Below are 22,289 nucleotides of genomic sequence, written 5' to 3'. Positions count from 1 at the left end.
ATATGAATAGTTTTTGTGAATTTACAGTATAAATTGTGTACTTTTATAAATAAAAATATTAATAACAATATCAATTATTTATACTTTCTGTGAATATTCAGTATATATTGATTATACAATTGACACATTAATACACAAAACAATCAATACAAATATAAATATGTAATATTTAAATATATATATATACACATTTTAAACTTTTCAGTGTGAATTGAGTATATAATTTATACTCAGTTCACAACAACACCAACAAAAAAAACAATGTCAAATATTTATACTTCTGAGATTTTTCTTTTGTATAAATTAATTGAGAATTCAATTAAATTCACAAACTAATAATAATAGTAATAGTAATCATAATAATACTTTGAAAACAGAAAGTGTGCACTATCCATTGATCAGGCTGTTTTTAGAAACTATGCGGCCTGGCTCATTAATTATTAAATTTTTTTGTATTTATTTAGCCAGGATAATCTCTCAATTAATCATCTGAAATATATTGCCATTATGAGAATCTGCATTTATATGGTTCATATACCAGTCTCAACTATACTACATCTTTCTCATCATGATGGTTCTGACTGCATCTGTTTGCCACACTCCAAACGGAGTCAAAATTACCCTCAGACAAACAACATTATTATTTGCTAATTTATCTGAATTATCCGAGCACGTGCCGTCGAGCAGTTAACATTCATCACACAGCTATCTGCACAGTTTGCAGTTAGACTTCCTCCAATACAAAGAAAACAAATTAACAGGATGCTGATACAACCCCAGAAATGGAGCTTGTCGAATTCAAATGTGCTCATTGTCGGCCTCGTCACGGCCCGCCAGGTTTATTTGAGCAAACCTTGGTCTGTTTGAACCTGAAGCTGACATGGGCGACTCAGAAACCACAGCCTTCCTACGGCATCAGACTATCAAATCTCACAGGCGTACGGGCCTTTTCTCACGTAGATGAGACGTAATCCCCAGTAATGCTGGTGTAGTTTGACAAACTTCTGTGCACTGATCATTTAAGATATCATTACTATCGTTTGCTCACCCTCATTCCAAACGCTCGCTGTATGTCCGTACATATGATGGTATATAATGGGGCTTTACAACTCATGAAGAGCTTATAAAATGTGTAAAAGAGTCCAAACAGCGGAAGAAATTCCTCCATTAAACACACAAATGAAGATCTGCTGTGAGGAGACGCGGTTCTGATGCCTGTACTGACTATGATGAGAAAAAAACAGGTATGCTTGAGCATCATGTGACATCATGTCCTGTTTTTGGTTCGTTTACATGTCTTTGATCCATCTTGCATTCATATTTCATTCGAACCGCACCAGAGTTTGTTTGAGTTCCCTTGTTTGGTGCGCACCAGGGTTCGGAATTCGAATGTAGCATTCACACTTAATCAATTGAATCACACTAACAGAGCAAATCGCACCAGTTCTTTTTAATCAAACCAAGCCTGCCAAGTGTGAACGCACCCTTAAAATCCTCATGAAATGAAAATTGACCATTTCTTTATTTAATTTTGCCGTATGTCTTCTAAGTGATATATAAACGCCTTCAGCTCCTCCCCAACTGCAAGCGGTAACTCTCGCTGACGCTGATCAGTTACATCCAGCGAAGTCGAACGCACCTATAGTTACGGCCTTGGTTTACTAGTGCGAGGGCGGGACAATCTGTCACTCACATGAGATTGACCAATAGGAAACCACAACCATCCAATCAGTTCCCCATGGACAAAATCAAGTCCCACCCTACATTTGTTCTTGTTCAAGAAGCCGTTTCACTCAGATAGGGTAAATGTACCCATCAATAAACGTACTCCACACAGCTCCGGAGGTTAATAAAGGCCTTCTGAAGCGAATTGAAGGGGTTTTGTAAGAAAAATATCCATATTTAAGCTTCTAGCTTCCGCCGGACCGCCTTCCGTATTCAACTTATACAGAAAGTGTAACGCCTCACGCAGTTCAAAACGCTTACGCTACGTTCTAGTGATACTATGTGCCAGTTTTTTACTTACAAAACCCCATCGATTCGTTTCAGAAGGCCTTTATGTTAGCCGTGTGGAGCACGTTTATTATGGATGGATATGCTTTTTTGAGCTTCAAACTAAATGGACCCCACCACTGCCATTATAAAGCTTGAAAGCGTCAGGATATTTATTAATATAACTCTGATTGTGTTCATCAGAAAGAAGAAAGTCATATACACCTAAGATGGCTTGAGTGTGCGTAAATCATGGGGTGATTTTCATTATAATTCATTATTATTCATAGATAATCTGCAGCTCTCAGATCTCATTCATGCTCACATTCAATTAAATACAAATAACGTCAAACCAAAGTGACAACAATTACAATATGGAGAATGAGATTTCAGAGCTATGACAAAGCAAAGACAAATCTTGTCACGTGGCTTTAAAGAGACTCAAAACACAGCACAAAATCACATGGACTAGCGTTATTCATTCCGGGGTTTGACAGCGGACGTCCCAAATGGCTTCAAAGAGCACCCAGTATATTTTTCAAAATTTCTTATTTCGTGTTCCACAAGAATAACAACAGCATTTGGGTTTGGACCGACATGAAGGTGAATAAATAAAGGCAGAATTGTCATTTTTCAGCGACCTTCTCCTTTAATCAGAGCCAATATAAATCTCAATTCTGTCTCCGAGGGACATGAAACTAAATGTTCCAAAGTGTCACCAAAGCAAACGCAGGGCCCTTTCCTTCAATAAACACATCGCGGCATAAAATTTCCTTCTGTTTTCGCCCCCTCTGTTGGATGAAAGATAAAGCTTTTGCTTTGACTCGTGAAGGCAGATGGTCGCCATACTGGGCAAAATGAATTCAGATGTGGCAAATGAATCAAGATTACTTCAACATGCAAAAGGCTTTGAAAGAACAGAAAAGGGAGCCATTCTATTTATTGCATTTTCCTCTATGTAATTAAATAGTCAGGACTTTTATGTACCTTCCACATCTTTTTTTTTTCTACAGACGCCCTAGTTAATTTGCTCATTTAGTCGTGGGCATGAGATGCGGCGTTCAATTTGTGTTTTGGTAGATTTTGCCAAGAGCAGTAGTCCTACAGCGTGTAAAGACAAAAATATGGATGACTCTTGGTGACATAAAATGATTTGAGGAAGGGCACTTTTACTACTGCGGCTCTAAGAAAGCCCACAAATATCAGCATTCAAAGACCTCCAACATATTTATTTCTTCTTTATCCAAGACATCCAAATCCAACCTTCCGCCACATGCTGTTTCAATATATATTCAACTATATTTTTCATTAATTACAATTACCCCAACTCAGCTGTCTCATAAATTTACAGACGATCATCATAACTGGGGGAAAATCAGAAACATATTTGGCGCTCGCAGTCACCGAAGAAGGAAATGTAACTTAATAGTGCGTCTTTCTCAAGGCCCTAATGAAGTGGCAAATGCTATTCAGAGCCATTGGATGTTTTATTTCCCTCCTACATCCTCGCCGTGCCGCCACACACAGCTCCCAGCAGCGCCTGCCTGCGTCTGCAAGACATGCAATCATGCAAAATCCATTTCTCTCACACCGAAACGTGTAGATTAAAGGCTCTTGGACGTGTACTTGGACAGGAAGGAGGAGGAGAAATGGCTCACGCGTTCAAATCTCCATCATCTGTGTGTGTGCAAGTTTCCACAGAGTCAGACTTCATGTCGAGTGCTGACATCACTCTTCCTCCGGTCTTTCAAACAGCCAAGGTTTTACAAACAATACACATGGGGGAAAGTCAGGCTAGACACAAGAGTGGGGATGTGATTTTTTCCAGAATAAAACACAGAATTGACTGTGAAGGAAGAACAGAGTATGAAACCTCAACTAGGCTCACAACTGGAGTCTAGAATCAGCACAGAGATTTTTCCATCTAATTATTATTTTGCATAAATAATGTGCATATTTAATTAGCATTCCGACAAAAGCAAGCTCATTTTGGCTGAGTATATTCTTTCTATGCGTCTGTGTGACTTAGAAATGCTGAAATAACGTGGCATGTCTAATGTGCTGTCAAAAAGCTATTTATTATAGCCATAACGGTAACTAGAACGACTTTCAAACAGTTCAATCCAAACAGTTAAAACTACATCAAATAAAATGCTTGTCAACATTATAAAGGCATAATGAAGCTTGTAAAGGTGTTTAGAACACACTTTATGAACATTAACAGTGGACTGAACTGACAAACAGAACATTTCGAGCCTCGTTTCGATATAAGTTAAGTTTCAGACTAAATACGTAACTGGATTTTAGCCTTACACGTTAAAGTAACTAAATATTGTTACCTTATGTATGTTAATATATCTTCAATCCATCCACATGTGCTCTTTCAAACTGCATGGCACTTGACTCTGATGTAAACATACTGGTCAGCGCGTGTCTTTTTGACGTCACGCGGTCTGCCAGGGATTGTGGGTAATGTAGTTTTCAACGGTTCTCTAACGCAATAGCCCACAGTGGTAAGCGAATACTGCTGTAGTTCAGCATTTACCCTCGTCGCATAATAAAAGACGAATTTAAAGAGTTTTTCAGATTTATTCGGTTAAAATTAATACTAGGAAAATCTAAAAAATTATTAATAGGCTAAAAAAAATTCAATACAATTAATCTTTTTTCAGAATTTTTTTTTTAAACGAGTCCGACAATATTAACATAAGTTGTATGCATTAACATAGGGGCATAAATATAGAAAAAAAATAAAACAGTGTAGTTTAGATACATACTTCTTCAATACTGTTTTCATAGCATGCTGATATTGTATCATATTAACTTTAGCCCGGGCTCGTTATCTGTCTTTAGAAATAGGAAATGAGTCACTTCTCTTCTTTGCTTGTTTGCTTTCTGTCTGGTTTCAATGAGTTGTGTTTACAGTAGCCTATGTCTCTTTATTGGACCTTTATGTCTCTCCGTGTGAGTGAACAGTGAAAGAAAACTTGCTGTTGCCATAATAAAGTTGAATATTTCAGTGTTAGTTGCTTAATACGGGTCTTTTATACCCTTGCATGTTATACCTTGTCTTTACATTTCGAGATAAATCACAACTGTTCTGCTGTTTATTTATAGCAACAGGGTCTAGTATTTGGTATAAAGGGAGAAAGAGCCCTAAAAACTGATATCAAACCACTGGATTGCTCATTTATTTTGATGGCATGAAAATGGTGCTTGGAGACATGACGTGCTCAAGACTCATCAGCATAATAATCCTCCTGCTTCTGCATATATATAAACCACAAAAAACCTGAGCTCACCCAAGTCCCTGCCTCCTAAGACAAACCACACAACGAGACAAAAACACTGCGGCTTTGCAGCGCCTTCATCTTTCTAACCACAACTTTTGGAATCACCTTTTTAACCCTTCACAAAGACTGTGCATGGACCAAGAGAGGTCGCGAGGACTTTTGCAAAGCCGTAACTTTCTTTTTTACTACTTATATGGTGGCGCGGTTTAAGAAGCGCGGTAAAGTGAACTCTCCGATCGAGCGCCGTGCGTGCGTAAAGCGAAGCGACTCGCTCTTATTCCGGATTTTGAAGTTTCTTACAGCAACGTTCAACCTTGGGGAAGCAAATCGGCTCGTAAATTATGTCTGCGTTTCCTTTGAGTATAACCAGGAGCTCGTGTGCGTTTATTTCAACGCGATTCACCTGTAGGAGCGCGTAAAGCTTGCGCGTAAAGCCTGAGGGGAACGGACCTTACCCAACTTTTTTCGGTTTCTGGAAGGCGCGTTCCTCCGCCTAACGGACTTTCTATAGATCCCGTGTATTTTGTGATCGAAAAGACTGACTTTAGTGCTGATTTGAAGTGTCCTTACCTTTGCTGACATTGTTGTGATGCGCATTCCGGTAGATCCGAGCACCAGCCGCAGGTTCAGTCCGCCGTCCAGCAGCCTTCAGCCGGTGGCGGGGAAGATGAGCGATGTGCAGCAGGAGCCGAACGCGGCGGTGCCGAGACTCCGACAGCACGACAACCGAACCATGGTGGAAATCATCGCGGACCACCCCGCCGAGCTCGTGCGGACGGACAGCCCCAACTTTCTGTGCTCAGTGCTGCCGTCTCACTGGAGGTGCAACAAAACTCTCCCGGTGGCGTTTAAGGTCAGAAAGACTTACGGATTTATAGCCTACCGAGTGACTTACAAACGTTAGTATTTGGTACATTAAATTACATATATGTGATTTTTTTTTTTTTCATTTCTAACTATTTGGATGCACATCAACTCGTAATGTGTTTAGCATTTTGACATGACCATTTTAATGCTAATAGCTTAATAGATCAGTAAATCTTTTACATTCATAAATGAATATATTTATTATTATTATTCATTTAAACCAGGTTTAGATTTATATATTAGCCTATACAATAGAGACCTGGCCAAGATCCAGACAACTTTACATAAATTCATAACTCAAATTCAAAACTCACTTAAATGAGTACGAAAGACGCAGTCATTTATGACAGTTACAATAAAAGGATACTATTCAAGTTTATTTGAATGTTTATGTAAATGTAAACTCACAGGTCTTGACATTTATATAAAATATAAATATATAAGATATATATAAAATCAAACTGTTATAGCTTTTAGTTGAATGTACATGGACTAAAAAAATCTGTGCAGCTTTGTGGGGTTTTTTTTTTTCCTATTGTAATGCAGTTTCTTGATGACTGATTTATGATGTTTTACCAGTGTTTCTTTTCCACATCAACACATTTAGTGCTAATAATGGTAGGCTATGCTGTAGTTTTTTTTAATTATTGTTGACTTTTATTTATGGGAGTTACTGATGTTTAAAATGAGAAATTCTGCCGTGCTGGAGAGAAGTGAAATCTGAGAGATTTGAAGCTATTCATAGATACAAACACATGCATGTTTAATCACGCGGCCTAAATTACACAAAACTATTAATACTTTCACCAAAAATAGAGTATTTCATACAAGCAGACTGCATCTAAAATATCTGTAACACTGGATGTTGTTCTGTGAACATATACCTTTGTTCATTTATATGAGCTTGTTCAACTGATCCAGAGCTCCAGCTTCAACATCAAAATGCATTAAAAATTATTTTTGCAGTTTGTTATAAAAAAGTTGGTTGCATCATTCAGCGAAAACCAAGTTCAGGTTTAGGGGGGGGGGAAGTCAATTAATAGTGAAATTAATAGTAATTTTGGCTATCAGTAAATGTTTTTTTAAATATTTATATAAATTTTCTAATTGCTTCAATGAACATATATATATATATACTTGGTGGGTTGAATAAATTTTTCTTTACACATTATGCACATTGTTTATTGCTGAATAACGTTAAATGTAGTTATACTGTGGACTTACTGACGTCACCAGATGTTTTCCAACCAGTTTAAGTGGAATTTTTAATTTGAACGGTCACATTAAAGGACAATCTATCTTTTGTTTAATGCTATATTTGCAGGTTTGAATTGATTTATTGTGTTGTTAACCCTCATTTAAGTTTCATATAATGTCATCTATTATCTGGATCACATGCAGGCCTGTTTTCATCAGGATTGAGACAGTGTGTGAATCGACAGTCGTGTAAACAGTGACTATCAGGGTAAATGACAGCTTTTCTGTCCAGGTTGTTGCTCTGGGAGATGTTCCTGATGGGACCGTGGTGACAGTTATGGCAGGAAATGACGAGAACTACTCGGCAGAACTGCGAAACGCCTCAGCTGTCATGAAGAATCAGGTGGCGCGTTTCAACGACCTGAGATTTGTTGGCAGGAGTGGAAGAGGTTGGTACTTCCACTTTAATTTTATTTATTCTTCACTGGCCGCTTCGTTTGCTTTGGCTGAATCTTAAAAAAAAGGGTAAAATCACGTAAGACATTTCGTTTACAATAAATGACATGTTGGAAATAAAACTTTGGCTTGCGGTGCACAATCCAAATTGAATGAAAGTCAAGTGTTACTGCAAATACAAAGATAAAATGGATTTGTCGCAGAGTGTATAGTTGGCATCTGTGTAACTTGTAAAAATGTAAATATAATGCAAATCATACATAGCATATTTTACATAAACACAATATAGGATACTGTCTGAGATTCCTCACTTACGGATAACACTGAAATGAAAAGAACTGCAGAACTGGAACCGAATCACAGAAAGGCCTCAGCATTATTATTTTCCACAAGCGTCCAACATTTTGAGTGCTTCCATGTTGAGAATAAAGAAAAAAGGGTGTGTTCTAAAAACATAACTGTCATTTAAGTATTCCCGAAGCTTAAAACATACAAAAAGAAAAAAAAAACTTGCATGTAACTGCTGCAAAATAATGCATTTCCATCTAATATTTTTCTGTTACACCCACCCCCCCACACCCAAAAAAAAATCTTTAGCACATGAATGCTGGCTCAAAGTGCTCACAGACTGCTTATGTGTGGATGAATGCTGCTTTTGATATGCTTGCAATTATTGTCAAAGACAAAATCCTGCTCTTGTGATCCTGTCGGAAGAAGCCATTGAGAACGCAGGCCTTTGAAGAGAATGGGACAGGCAGAGAGATCATAGGAGCGCCCGTCTGCTGCTGGAGGCTGCGTATACTCGGTCTAGACTTGCCCTACTAATCCACACGGGCACTTAAAGTGCAGCACGTACGTGTGCAGCAGGGAATCCCTCGCATGGCGCCCACAAACTACAGACTGAAACTGGATGAAAACAACTCCAGGTGTTTGGGGAAGTGCCGGTCGACTTATAAGGGGGTTTTCAATGGCTGATGTCGAAATATAGAGAGCAGGGTGGCCGATGGCTGATTGTGATAAACTGATTTTGTCTGATATTTGGTTACTTTGAGATTGATATAGAAGTGGTTGTTCTGCCAGTGTCAATTCAAAAATCTAAAAAGGGATTGTATAAATATTGTATAAAGAATTTTGACATAAAGATTTACATTATATTTGCTATCACTAAATTATGTTTTACACACACACACACACACACACACACACACACACACACACACACACACACACACACACACACACACATACGTTTAGTTAATGTCGGTAAGATTTTTTATTTTTAAAATAAAAAAAGAAGTCTCTTCTGCTCATCAAGGCTGCATTTATTTGATCAAAAATACTTTAAAAACTGTAATATTGTGAAATATTATTACAATTTGAATTCACTATTTCTATGTGAATATATTTTAAAGTATAATTTATTCCTGTGATGCAAAGCTACATTTTCAGCATCATTACTCCAGTCTTCAGTGTCACATGATCCTTCAGAAATAATTCTAATATGATGATTTGCTGCTCAAGAAACATTTATTATTATTATCAATGTTGAAAACAGTTGTGCTGTTTTATAGATATCACAGCTTCCACAAAAATATTAAGCAGCTGTTTTCAACATTGATAATAATGATACATGTTTCTAGAGCAGCAAATCATCATATTAGAATTATTTCTGAAGGATCACGTGACACAAGATTTTTTGTGGATTTTTTTTTTTTTTCAAGATTATTTGATAAACAGACAGTTCAAAAGTATTAGTAATTTCTACCATCACATTGATTGATTGAATGCATCCTTTATAAATAGAAGAATTTCTTTAAATACAAATCTTACTGAATTGGACAATCTTACTTTACAAAACACATAGAGTATACAACATATGCATGAAAGTGCAGGAAAAATATTTGAATATTATCCAATGCAAGACTGTTGGTAGATTGTGGAAGTGACACAAATGGGATGGATAAAGCTTCTGATAATCGGCAGATTGGACATAATTATCAATGCCAATAATTGATTAAGTGGACTGGCTGATTACTTTTTAGGTCTGTGGTGTTTAAATCCATAATCCATAATCAGTCCAAGTGAACACGGACGTACAAACAGTAGTTTCCTGAGCAGTCGGCTGGTCTCAGCGCATTCCTGCACCACTGAATGTCCTTACACACCCCCAAACACGCTATCGGTGCGCATCCATGTTATCTCCTCACAGCTGTCACAGTGAACAGGGCTTGGCCCGCATGGAGACCCACACCTTCGCAGGCTTAAGTTTCTTCTATCTTTGACACGGGATCTGGAAGAGGAAGTCAGGGAGGAGATAGCACAGCATAAGGAAATTAAATATGGAAAACGATACGATGCACGGTGTGGAAGATTAAAATAAGATCGACCGCAATCAAACAAATGACATCAGAAAAATAGTGCTCCTTGAATTACCGAGAGCAACACCATTTCCTGAGGCGAGACATGATGTGTTTAACATTTCATTTATGCAGAAACACATTTCTGTTTTCAGAAGTGCTGTGCCCGTATTTATGAATGGATTTGGATATGCTGGGCTGGTTAGGTCAGGGCGGGATGTTTGTTGTTGATCAGGAGTTTATGCATTTCACATGTCTCTTTCTGTTTAGGAAATCATTTGGAACAGAAAAACCCTGCTGAATAAGCCAGAGTTTAGGATATTTTTAGTAGCTGGACACCAACCGTTGGATGGATGGCAGATGCCAGGGTTGGCGGAGCGGTTAGACGCGGGGCAGGGCCGTGGTGTGTGTTTGGTATCAACTCGCTGGGAAGGGCCCGGGTGGGTCCAAGAACGTGCTTTTGGGGTCTTATGGACAGATTCCTGTGGCAGAAAAGAAAGAGTAATTACATTAGAAAGGCTTAGTGTAACATGTCAAAAATGTTGGCAAAAAATCTGGCAGTCCTAAAAAAAGCATACACATGGGAAATGCATGACTGTTTTTTTTTAAGCTGCTTTACTCTTTCTAATTAATGTTATGAAGAGTAAATACTTTAGCAAAACGTATTGCATAAAGTCTAAGAATGTCAGTAAATCAAACGTTGCAATTATAGAAAATGCATGCAAGAGTGTTTATTCTATGAAATATGATGTTTAATGAGTTATATGTTCACTTAAAGGAGCACTTTCAAATGAAAATTACCCCATAATTTACACACCCTCAAGCTATCATAGGTGTATATGACTATCTTCTTTCTGAGTTATATTAATATCCTCTGACGCTTTCAAGCTTTACTGTATATATAATGGCAGTGGTGGGGCCCATTGAGTTTGAAGCTCAAAAAAGCACATCCATACATACTAAACGTGATCCACACGGCTCCGGGGGTTAATAAAGGCCTTCTGAAGTGAATCGATGGGTTTGTGAAAAAAATATCCATATTTTAAACTTTATGAAGTAAAATATCTAGCCAGACCGCCTTCCGTATTCAACTTACGGAAAAAGCGTAACTGGCTCAACGTATCACTATAACATACAGTTTTGAACCGTGAGAGGTGTTGAATATGGAAGGCGGTCTGGAGGAAATTAAATATTTTACTTGATAAAGTTTTAAATATGGATATTTTTCTTACAAAACCCATCGATTTACTTCATAAGGCCTTTATTAACCCCTGGAGCCGTGTGAAGCACGTTTATTATGGATGGATGCACTTTTTTGAGCTTCAAACTCAATGGACCCTGTCACTGCCATCATAAAGCTTGGAAGTGTCAGCATATGTATTAATATAACTCTGATTGTGTTCATCAGAAAGAAGAAAGTCATTTACACCTAGCATGGCTTGGGGGTCAGTTAATCATGGGGTAACTTTCATTTTAAAGTGAACTACTCCTTTAACATTCGAAAATTGGACTATTTTCATTTTATAAAGAAAAAGGGCCTCACCTCTACAATGTTTGCATGTTGTGGATGGTTGTCAGGGTGTTGCTATGCAGTTGCTAAGGTGTTCTGAGTGGTTGCTTACTGGTCCTACTCAAGCTTGTTATACTGCTTGTTTACTGTTGTAAGTGAAAACAAGGATATTGGATAATTGGAGTAGGGTTACAAGAAAATACTATCAGTCTTTCTACTTCAAAATGTATTAATTGTGTTACTTGAAGTTTCTTAATATCACTTTATTTTGATGCTCCCTAATCCTGACTATAAGTAACTTTGCAACTAAATATCAACTTATTCTTCTAACCAGAACCCTAACACCTCTACTAATAGTCTACTAATAATCTAATGAAAATTGACATTCAGTTGCAAATATACTTGCAGTTAGTAGAATGTCTAAAGAGGACCATCAAAATAAAGTGCAACCTAAATTGTTTCAAGTAAATCCACACCAATTTGTTTCATTGTATGAGTTATAATAAAGCTTCATACTCAATAAAATGTTAGCTAATGAAGCATGAAACTCAAATCAATGAGCTTGGTGACCTTAGATTATTTGTTTGAAAGCTCTTCCCATTCCAGTTATTCAATTAAACCTAGATTTAAAGACATGCTGCCTGATGCACGAGCGACAGTAAGAAGGCGAAGCCAAGTGTAGCTGCCTGTCGTATTGTGTCAGTGCTTTTCCACCCACTTCTTCCTGTCTTACTTGCAGATCGCAGCTCGATGAATGTGTCATGCTTGACTTCACAGAATGCTTTGCACATTACACATTACTGCTGAGTCTGTCTTATTAGAAGCATCTTAGTATTTCCTGTGCGCTACTGATAGAAATCATGAAAGCTCTTTAGCATGTTTTAGCTGAACAACATCTTGTGTTGAAGTATAGAGCTCACACATCTATGAACATTTAATTTGAAAAATAAAAATAGAAGTTGCTCAGTAAAAAGGTCCTGTAAGATGAAAGATCAGTGACCACAGCAGGACCCCACCTTGACACCCAACCCAAACATGTTCACACTTAAAAGAATAACAACTAATAACAGCACTGCAGCGGAAGTGTATTCTTGGCTGCATTTTAAAAATGCCACTGCGTGAGAACATGCTAGAAAATGTTAACAGGGTTCTGTATTATTTTGCAGCAGTAGTCCAAAAGTAAAAATTCTGGTCAGTCTCATTTTCAAAATCATAAAGGGAGACCAACCTATAACAAAGTATACTGTAAATGACATTTCTTTGCAGTAAATTATAAATGTTAATATAAAAAAATACATATTAATAAAAATATGCAATTGATTATAGTAATAAATATTTATTAATCTAATATTCAACGAATTAAATATTAATACATTTAAATGTTTACATAATAATAAAAAATATATTTAAAAATACTAACAATATATATTTAATCATTTAAAATATATAATAACTTTTCTGATTTTCATTGGTGTTTATATTTATATAATGCTAAGACAAAAAAAATGCATCAATAAATTCAATACCCTGCATTTATTGCATTGTACTTATTTACTTTTCCATTTTATCTTACATTATACATTTACAAGGTCACATTGTAAAAGTGTGCCGTTATTAAGCTCGGTCTCAATTTAGCTGAATATTTGTATTAGTATATCATCAGCCCTTTTAATCAATAACGCATATAGGTGTCTATGTATTTAGTCTGGACAGTTTCACCATCAGGCTGGAACAGATAATGATACAGCTAAATGAAGGAGCGTGATTGTGCTTTTAAAAATCCAGATTGAATTTGTTGAATAAAAAGTTGAATTTTTAACTTGACACAGAAACTGAAAATCATTAGGGTTATCATTCGAAGACGAGGCACAAAAGTTGTCTGTTTAACGCGTGTATGTTAAAGTCGCCATGGAATCAAAATGCATGTTTTTTGGCGTTTAGTATGAATATGTTAGCCTTATTGTTATCTATAAGCTAGTGTGCTCCAAAACAATGCCAAATTCACATTTGGAAGATACTGTATAAGCGTTCAGAACTTACAGTCTCTCACTTACGCCAATATGGATCAATGATTCTGATGACATCACGCTGCAGTTCAGCTTCTCACCAGATTCTCTGTCCAATCAAATGCTCTCTAGAATCTGAAGTGTCCTGCCCCCTAAACTATAAATAGACGCTGAAGCTGTGGCTGAAATCGGTCACTTGTTCACACAATGACTATTTTCTAAATGTTGAATGGCACATAGTGCACTATATAGGGGATAGGGACCGATTCAGTGTAAATATGCTTTCCATTGGAGCATTCCATTCGTCTTCTCCGTTCCCGAGGCACGATAGCACAGAGAGGATCATATGTATGAGTCAACGCAAAAAAGTGTAGTGCCTCTCGCAGTTCAAAATGCTTGTCTAATGACATTGCACACAGTTACGTTTTTTTCCAATCTGGCGGAAGCTAGATATTTTACTTTATAAAGTTTTATATATGGATATTTTTCTTACACAAACGCATGGCTTCGCTTCAGAAGGCCTTTATTAACCCCCCGGAGCCATGTGGAGCAGTTATATGATGGATTGGTGCACTTTTATGGACTTCAAAAACAGAGCAACATTCACTGCCATTATAAAGCTTGGAAGAGCCAGGAATTTTTTAATTTAACTCCGATTTTATTCGTATGAAAGAAGAATGTCATAGACACCTAGGATGACTTGAGGGTGCGCAAATCATGGGGTAATTTTCATTTTTGGGTGAACTAACCCTTTAAAGCGATAATGGAGGATATTAGGAGAAACGATTTGAGATTATGAGGAAACTGCGGCTTTACCAAGCTCAACTGCTCTGGCCGAGCTGTGATAAATACTAAACGCTATTGGCTATTGTAAATAGACGAGGAGCTGTTCGATGCATCCCGCTCTGTCTTCCTGTTTCAGTGGAAATTACATCAACACATGTTTCATTCAAGGCACTTCAGTCGGCCTTCAAGATCGAAAACAATTTTAGTTTTTTTTTTTTCATTACCAGGCTAGAGCTAACAAAGTGCAAGTATTTATATTAAAATCCATGTGTCTGAATTCCGCAATCTCTTGCACCATTATGATCGCCATTCGCAAATGCGTGCCGTACCTGAGCGTGCAATTGACTCCTCCCCCATCAAAACATTATTAAACCTTATTTTATTAAACCGTATTTTGTTTATAATGACTTTTTATTTTTAATGTAGGTCTTATTTACTTTTAATGTATAAGCGACAATAGGGCTGAATCCGAAATCGCCACCCTAAACCCTCATTCACTATTCCCTACGTTAGTCCACTAATATAGTTCACTTGAAGGAGTGAATGAAAACGAGTGAGTGAAGTCGGTCAGCCATTGTGTGGTCATCGGCTGTACACTCATTATTGCGGTGCAGTGTGGGATTGAATGAGTGCACTCAATAACGTCCACTATGTTTTCGGACACCACAACAAATGGCTGTCCCCTCAAATAGTTCCCTATTTGAGGGTATAGGGGGCGATTTCGGATTCAGCCTAGGAGTCTGACACTGGGGGAGGGGGGCTCTATAGCCCCAGCAAGCTCCGGCCTAGTGCAGCCACTGTTGCACAAGATATACACAGTTTATTCTTGCATGTATTAATATAAAACCTAATATTGCCTGTTTTATGCATTTCTGATTTGTCATGTCCAACAACTGAATATTACAAATTCAAATCTCAGCAAAAGGCTCCTTTTCCAAACTTATTCCATTATTGTCCGTTGTGCCCAGGCCTTTTCAATCGCTTGAGTTCCTCGCAGTTAAAATCCCACAGTCATCACCGTCACCAGCAGAGATATGCAAATGACTGCTATGAATGAATGCGACACATTGTCCGGCGGATTAATCGGGTTTGAACCTTTTTGTGTTTTGCAGGAAAGAGCTTCACGCTGACAATCACAGTATTCACGAACCCACCGCAAGTGGCGACTTACCATCGAGCCATAAAGGTCACAGTGGACGGACCGCGGGAGCCGCGAAGTGAGTACCAAATATCAAACGTCATGTGATTAGCACGCGCCCAAATCGAGAGATGAATGATTTTGTGTCGCGGCCACTGGCATAACGCCCATCCGCTCAGCCAGTGGGACGAGACGTGTGGCCTGATGCATGAATTGATGCATAGATTGTGTTACGGTACTGTTTTAAAAAATGGATTCAACACGCCTCAATGCACAAAGACGGCCTTTGAGGAGCAGCAGGCATGTTCAGCGAGAGGCAAATACAAACACGTGCTGTCAAGGCCGCTTGACTTGTGAAAATGTTTACTGTATTGGCCTCTTGTGTCTGTCCGTCAACGTGCTCTTAAGAGTGAGCCGTTTGAACTTTGACCTGTGCTCTTGCTCTCTTCTGAATGTACTGCAGTGCATACCGAGCAGTATACAATCTGCTGTTTCTAATCCGCTCGACTTCCATTTCCCGCGTGATGAAGAAACATGAATAATGTAGCCCTGATTAATAATTACCATCATTTTTAACATGTATTTTACATTTTGTGACTGCCAAGAGTAAAGACATTTTTACAAAATTGGATTTAAAAATGCAAAACAGCTTTCTCACAATTTTCACAATTAATTGCAAAGAATGACAAGTAACACATTCAATTAATATGTAAAATGTTGGAGTAGCAAGCCCTTAATAGTATTTTGATGTATTAAAAATTGGCTTTCATACAGTATTCAGTATGTAAGCAAATGTTGGTATTGCATGCATACAGAAAATGCACACACATTAAACTGATTATAGTTAAAGTTTTACATATGGATATTTTTCTTCCAAAAACCCATCATTTAACTTCAGAAGGCATTTATTAACCCATTGGAGTCGTATAGATTACTTTTATGATGGATGGATTTTTGGAGTTTCACAAACTCTAGCACTATTCAATGCCATTGCAAAGCTGGGAAGAGCCAGGATAGTATTTATTTTAACTCAGATTGTGTTCGGCTGAAAGAAGAAAGTCATAAGATGGCTTGAGGGTGAGTAAATGATGGAATAATTTTTATTTTTGGGTGAACTATTCCTTTAAAATCCCCCTTTAGTTAATAATTAGCATGCTCATCTTTGATCACCAAAATGGCAAATGTAAGTTGTTTTTTTTTTTTTTTCTTGTGAAAGCTTCATGCCTTAAAATAGCTCAAATGTAACTCTACACCTTTGCTTCATTTAGTATACGTGGAACCATGAATAGGCAAATTAGCCCCGCCTCCAGTCACTCCCACCAGCTCAACTTGTAGTAGACACATAGGTATCGGTACCTATGACACATAACAGTAATTAATATGATTAGCCTTTTCCTTGAGTATGTTATGAAACAGCTAATAAGGTTTTGCTAATGTTACACAAACCTAACTATCAGCATCCATAGAAACACATTGAACAACTCAGAATGTCAGTGGGGAAAGGCATATAGTTCATCATAACATCATAATACACATTATATACATAATTGACCTGCTATATGTACCCGATTTTTCATATCATCAGAAAAATATATCGGGGGAACCTGGCTTCTTTTGAGACTCCCCTTCAGAGAATAGTTCATGATATGCTAAAGCCAGCCCGCATGTTGACGTGATTGGATTCAAGGTAGTTTGTGACGACAGAAACACCAGCAGTTTCGAGACTGTCTTTAGATTAATGCAGTTTTAAGGAGAAAATACTCAGCAACGGTGTCGACTTATGAATTTGCTCATGTTTTGTCTGAAAGCATATTAAAAACACCACATAGACATACAAACAACATTAAAAACTTGATTTTCACCACAGGGGGACTTTAAGAATACTACACTAGTACACTGAACACATATTCTGAACACAGCCATACTCTTAGTACTGTATATGAAGCACTGAAAGAATAATCCTTCCTATTGTTGGGTTACAAAGAAGGTCGGGATATATTTCCAGAAAAGGAAAAACAAAATCCATTTTAACCATCAATATTGGGTCATTATATGATCAGCTAGATTTATAGGAACCATTGTGACATTTCTCAGACAATAAAAGAAACTTTGATGCTTTGTTTTACCGATACACTGAACAGAGACTTGTCCCGGAAAAGAGAAACAGCCCATGTTTTCTCTTTCAAAGGAACCTGATCTGGCAAAAAGCTCCAGTTATGCTTCAATTATGAAAAAGCCACTTCATCGGAGTTGATGTCTGGACTTGTGAGTTGTGTGCAGTCCTTGCTGTTCTCGTGCCTAAACTTCTCAGTTGCTCTCACTACCTGAAAAAAAGCAAACTGTTAGAAGACGCTGCCAAATTTCAATTTTCACACTGAGCCCCAGGACTCGTAAATACACACAAGCTGTCATGAATTACTTTCATGTGGCAGAGAATAGAACCAGGAACACACAGTGCTTGACTTTCTTTAGTACGTTTATATTAAAGTCTGCTGAAATCGGACATTACGGCCAAAGTTCTTCGCAATAATCCAGTAAAAGTAGATCAGATTCCATCAACCGTTAACGGTGACTGACAGATGTTTCTTACTCTTTACGTTTTATGCAAATTTGTTCGTTTTCGGTCGTGAAATTACTCAACGCGTTCATGATATGACAGCAAGCTTTTAATGTGATGTTACTGTACGTTTCTGAATTACTGCACACAAAAAATCCCATTAATTTCCAAGGAGGGAGCTGAGATATAGACCATAATATAAAAAAAACTGATTTGGACTAGTAAGTAACCACATAGCAATGTGTTCAATAGTGCAGATACACTTTTTCAGTCTTTTTGGTTCCGGAAGTCTTTTTTTTTTTTCTTTTCTTTTTTTTTCGAGGGATTTAAAAAAAAGTATTTGTTAAAGAACAAACCAGATATGAGGTGAATCACATTATAAACTTTGATTCAAAACAAAACAATCCCATGAAATAGGCCTACTGCGAATGGCATATTTGAATAAAAAAATATTTTTTTTGTTAAAATGATTAATTTAAAGTTGTTGACACACACACACACACACACACACACACACACACACACACACACACACACACACACACACACACACACACACACACACACACACACACACACACACACACACACACACACACACACACACACACACACACATATATATATACATAGATCAGTCATTACATTATGACCACCTTCCTAATATTGTTGGTTCCCCTTTTGCTGTCAAAACAGCCCTGACCCGTTAAGGGCATGCACTCCACTAGACCCCTGAATGTGTACTGTGGTATCTGGCACCAAGATGTTAGCAGCAGGTCCTTTAAGTCCTGTGTCTGTTTAAGCTTGTCTGTTTGGACAAGCCTTCGCTCCCCATGTGCATCAATGAGCCTTGGCTGCCCATGACCCTGTCGCCGGTTCACCACTGTTCCTTCCTCGGAACACTTTTGATAGATACTGACCACTGAAGACCGGGAACACCCCACAAGAGCTGCAGTTTTGGAGATGCTCTGACCCAGTCGTCTAGCCATCACAATTTGGCCCTTGTCAATTTATATATACACTGTAAAAAAAAGTCTGTAAAAATAGGGCACAATATACTGTATACATGTGAAGGATTTTTTTTTTTTTTTTTTTTACCTGTATTTTGAATTACACTTTGCATTGTGTTCTGTTTTCGGGTTAATTGAAAGATCTGTAAAATTACTGGATAATATCCAAGCTGAATTTTTTTATAGTGTATATATATACAAATACAGTATGTAGTATTTATGAGAGTGTAGGGAGACTCGATTTTGTAATTCACCTTTACAGCTTCATGGGAGTGAAGAGAGATCTTTTAGCACGATTTGCTTGCGACGTCTGATTGGTGAAATATTCTTCATAGCATGAAATTCCGCTGTTAAACATGATTTATGTTGACAAAAAAATATGTTGAAATAATGCAGGCTGATGGTTTCAGCAAAAGCATATACCGTAAATTAACAACCTCAGGGCTCACAACAGGTCACTTACTGCACTGTAAAAAATTATATAATCAATAAATTATGACATTTTACATTGCTTTAACTCATCAAAATAAGTTAAGCAATTAAACATTTTTTACGAGATTTAATTATTTTTTAAGGTCAGTTTAATGTAATTTAAGTTTAAATGAAATTACTTAAACATCCAAGTTGATTGTACTTGAAAATTTAAGACAGCAACTTTTTTTTACAGTGTGCTAAAAATTTCCCTATGGAGAAAAATGAATGGACTGGAACTCGACTTGTGCACTCCTATCTCTCAGACCACCTTAGCAACTCCATAGCAAGGCCCTGGTTACCACCCAGAGCATTGAAGCATCAACATTTCCTCTCACATCATAACACGCAATCATATACACAGACTGATGAGCGCTGCTGTAGATCCAGCCTTGGCGCAATTTCCTGGCACGTTTGTAAAAAGAACATGCCAACCTGCCTGGCACACAGCTGTCACCACTGGCCTCGCATTCATAGATAACTTTCTGGCGGCTAAACCAACAATATCACTTCTTAAAGTCTCGTTTTCCCCCCTCTTTTCCTCTTCATCTCAATTAACACATCTGGCAGCAGCGTTTTGGAGTCAATTTATGCCAGTGTGTGATCTTCATTCATTAGCGGATTAATCGTGCCTTTGGGCATCTGCGATGTGACAAGCCTTTCATCTCACGCAGCTCATTCATCTTCATTTTTTTCTTTCTGGCTTTGTGTGCATGCGTTTATCAAGGAAAATAGCAGTCGATGACATGGCTTCTGTTGGTGTAAACACAAACCTTTTTTTTTTTGACGACTAACATTTTTCTTTTAGATGACGTAGTTACAGAATTATATTGTTGGTGGATGTCTTTTTATTTAGTTATTGGTATAAACCAAGTTTATTATTGTTGACTAAAACCGCGAAAAAACTTTACTTAAAATAAAATAAACATTAACTGAAATAATATAATATAAATATTTAATAATATAAAAAATATATAAAACCTTTTTTCTTTGAAATAATAACATGCAACAATGAATCGCAAATAAGATCATGCAGGACAATTTTAGTGCATAAAATAAATTCTGATTTTATGTTACAAAAGAACCATTTTTCTTAGTTGAAGAACATTTTAAAAATCTAAAGAACCTTTTTCCAGTATAAGGAACCTGTCCAGTGGAAAGTTCTATGGATGTTAAAGGTTCTTCATGGAACCATTGATGCCAGCCTTGAATTTGGAATTGATGGTTCCATGAAGAACCTTTAACATCCATAGAACTTTTACACTGGACAGGTTCCTTATACTGGAAAAAGGTTCTTCAAATGTTCCAAAAGCGGGTTTCGGAAGTGATGCAATAGATGAACCATTTTTGGTTCCTAAAAGAACCTTTCAGTGATCAGTTCTTAAAATACTTTTTTTTTTTTTCTTATACTCTTAGAAGTAAAGGTTCTTTAATGGCATTGATGGTTTCATGAAGAACCACGGAACCTTTCCATCGCACAAAGGGTTCTTTATAGTGGAAAATGATTCTTTAGAATATTAAAAAGTTCTTCACACTAAGAAAAACAAGTGGTTCTTTTAAGAACGGTTAACTGAAAGATTCTTTGAGGAACCCAAAATGGTTCATCTATGGCAAAACCTTTTGGAACATTTCTTTTTTTAAGAGTGTGAAGAACCTTTTTCTACTATAAAGAACCTTTTGTAGGATGGTAAGGTTTGGATGTTCCAAGGTTCTTCATGAAACCATCAATACCAATAAAGAACCTTTACTTCTATTACCGTGTCTACACCGGATGCGACCGTTATGGCTACACTGACAAAGCGCCCGTTGCAAAGCATTTGTCCTTCGTGTCAGTACGTCATAAATAGAACGAGATATAAGTTTACTGTTGGAGATTTTTCACTTGCGTCTGGCCGCATCCATTGTAGACAATATCACTGATTAAAATGGATTCTGTTGTCTTTTGTCGCATCGCACCAATCGCATCCGGTGTAGACACAGTATAAGAGAAACCTGAAAGGTTCTTTGGGGAACCAAAAATGGTTAATATATGGCATCACTGTGAAAACCCCCCTTTGAAACCTTTATTTTTAAGAGTGTATGTTGACCTTAAAAAACACAATAGCCTCTCTGAGGTTTTCTGGGGTCTTTTATGTGATTTAACAGCTTTTATTCTTAAGCAAATAATGATGCAGGTCAATCTGCTCTCCTACATCTCAAAGTCTATTTCTCATCCGCATGCTGCTGTTTCTAAGCGGAAGGCAGGTGGCCAGGCAGGAAATGACACATTCAGAGGCATTCGGAGTTGTGCAACGTCCTGTGAGTGTGTCGTGTAGCTGCCTCTGCCTGTTTACACATTCCTCCTGCGCTTAAGAGAGAAAAACAGAGAGAGAGAGACACACACACACAAAAACTCTCATTCAGAGAGACAGACAGACATTCAGGCCTTTAATTAAGTTTCAACGTCATACAGTTCTTTCCCAAAGGACGGTTTTATTGCTCAGAGGTTGCTCTTTCATTGCTCATGCAGAAGGTTTAATTGAGTTTGCGTTATGTTTATGTATCAAATTTGTCTTGGATGTTTCTCCTGAAATTCCAACACAATTGAGGCTATTTTTACACGCTTCATAGAAGGAGGGTAAACGGTGTATATGTTCTTCTTGTGGAATT

At 37.5% G+C, this 22,289-nt stretch overlaps 2 protein-coding genes across 6 annotated transcripts in view; one reads left to right on the top strand and one right to left on the bottom strand.

Moving 5' to 3' along the window:
• supt3h (SPT3 homolog, SAGA and STAGA complex component) overlaps positions 1-6,103 on the bottom strand; it is a 150,790-nt gene extending 144,687 nt beyond the window's left edge. Inside the window, exon 1 of one of the 4 annotated variants that reach the window (XR_013817709.1) lies at positions 5,856-5,991. Coding sequence is in view for 1 of the 4 variants with exons in the window: in XM_079832388.1 (XP_079688514.1) it covers positions 5,856-5,882 (27 nt within the window). In the remaining 3 variants the exon portion in view is untranslated. Of the gene's footprint in view, positions 1-4,331; positions 4,464-5,855 lie in introns of those variants that run through there. The other 3 variants (XR_013817710.1, XM_079832388.1, XM_079832389.1) reach the window with 3 other exon arrangements.
• The window catches only part of runx2a (RUNX family transcription factor 2a), a gene marked incomplete at its 5' end in the record, with an annotated part of 67,502 nt that overhangs the window by 19,657 nt on the left and 25,556 nt on the right, over positions 1-22,289 (top strand). Inside the window, 3 exons of one of the 2 annotated variants that reach the window (XM_079832387.1) lie at positions 5,891-6,138; positions 7,642-7,798; positions 15,577-15,681. In XM_079832387.1, coding sequence (XP_079688513.1) covers positions 5,891-6,138; positions 7,642-7,798; positions 15,577-15,681 — 510 coding nt within the window. Of the gene's footprint in view, positions 1-5,304; positions 6,139-7,641; positions 7,799-15,576; positions 15,682-22,289 lie in introns of those variants that run through there. The other variant, XM_079832386.1, reaches the window with a different exon arrangement.

Source organism: Gobio gobio, assembly GCF_949357685.1.
Source record: "Gobio gobio genome assembly, chromosome: 13".
Lineage (NCBI taxonomy): Eukaryota > Metazoa > Chordata > Actinopteri > Cypriniformes > Gobionidae > Gobio > Gobio gobio.
This window is presented reverse-complemented; position numbering and strand designations above follow the sequence as displayed.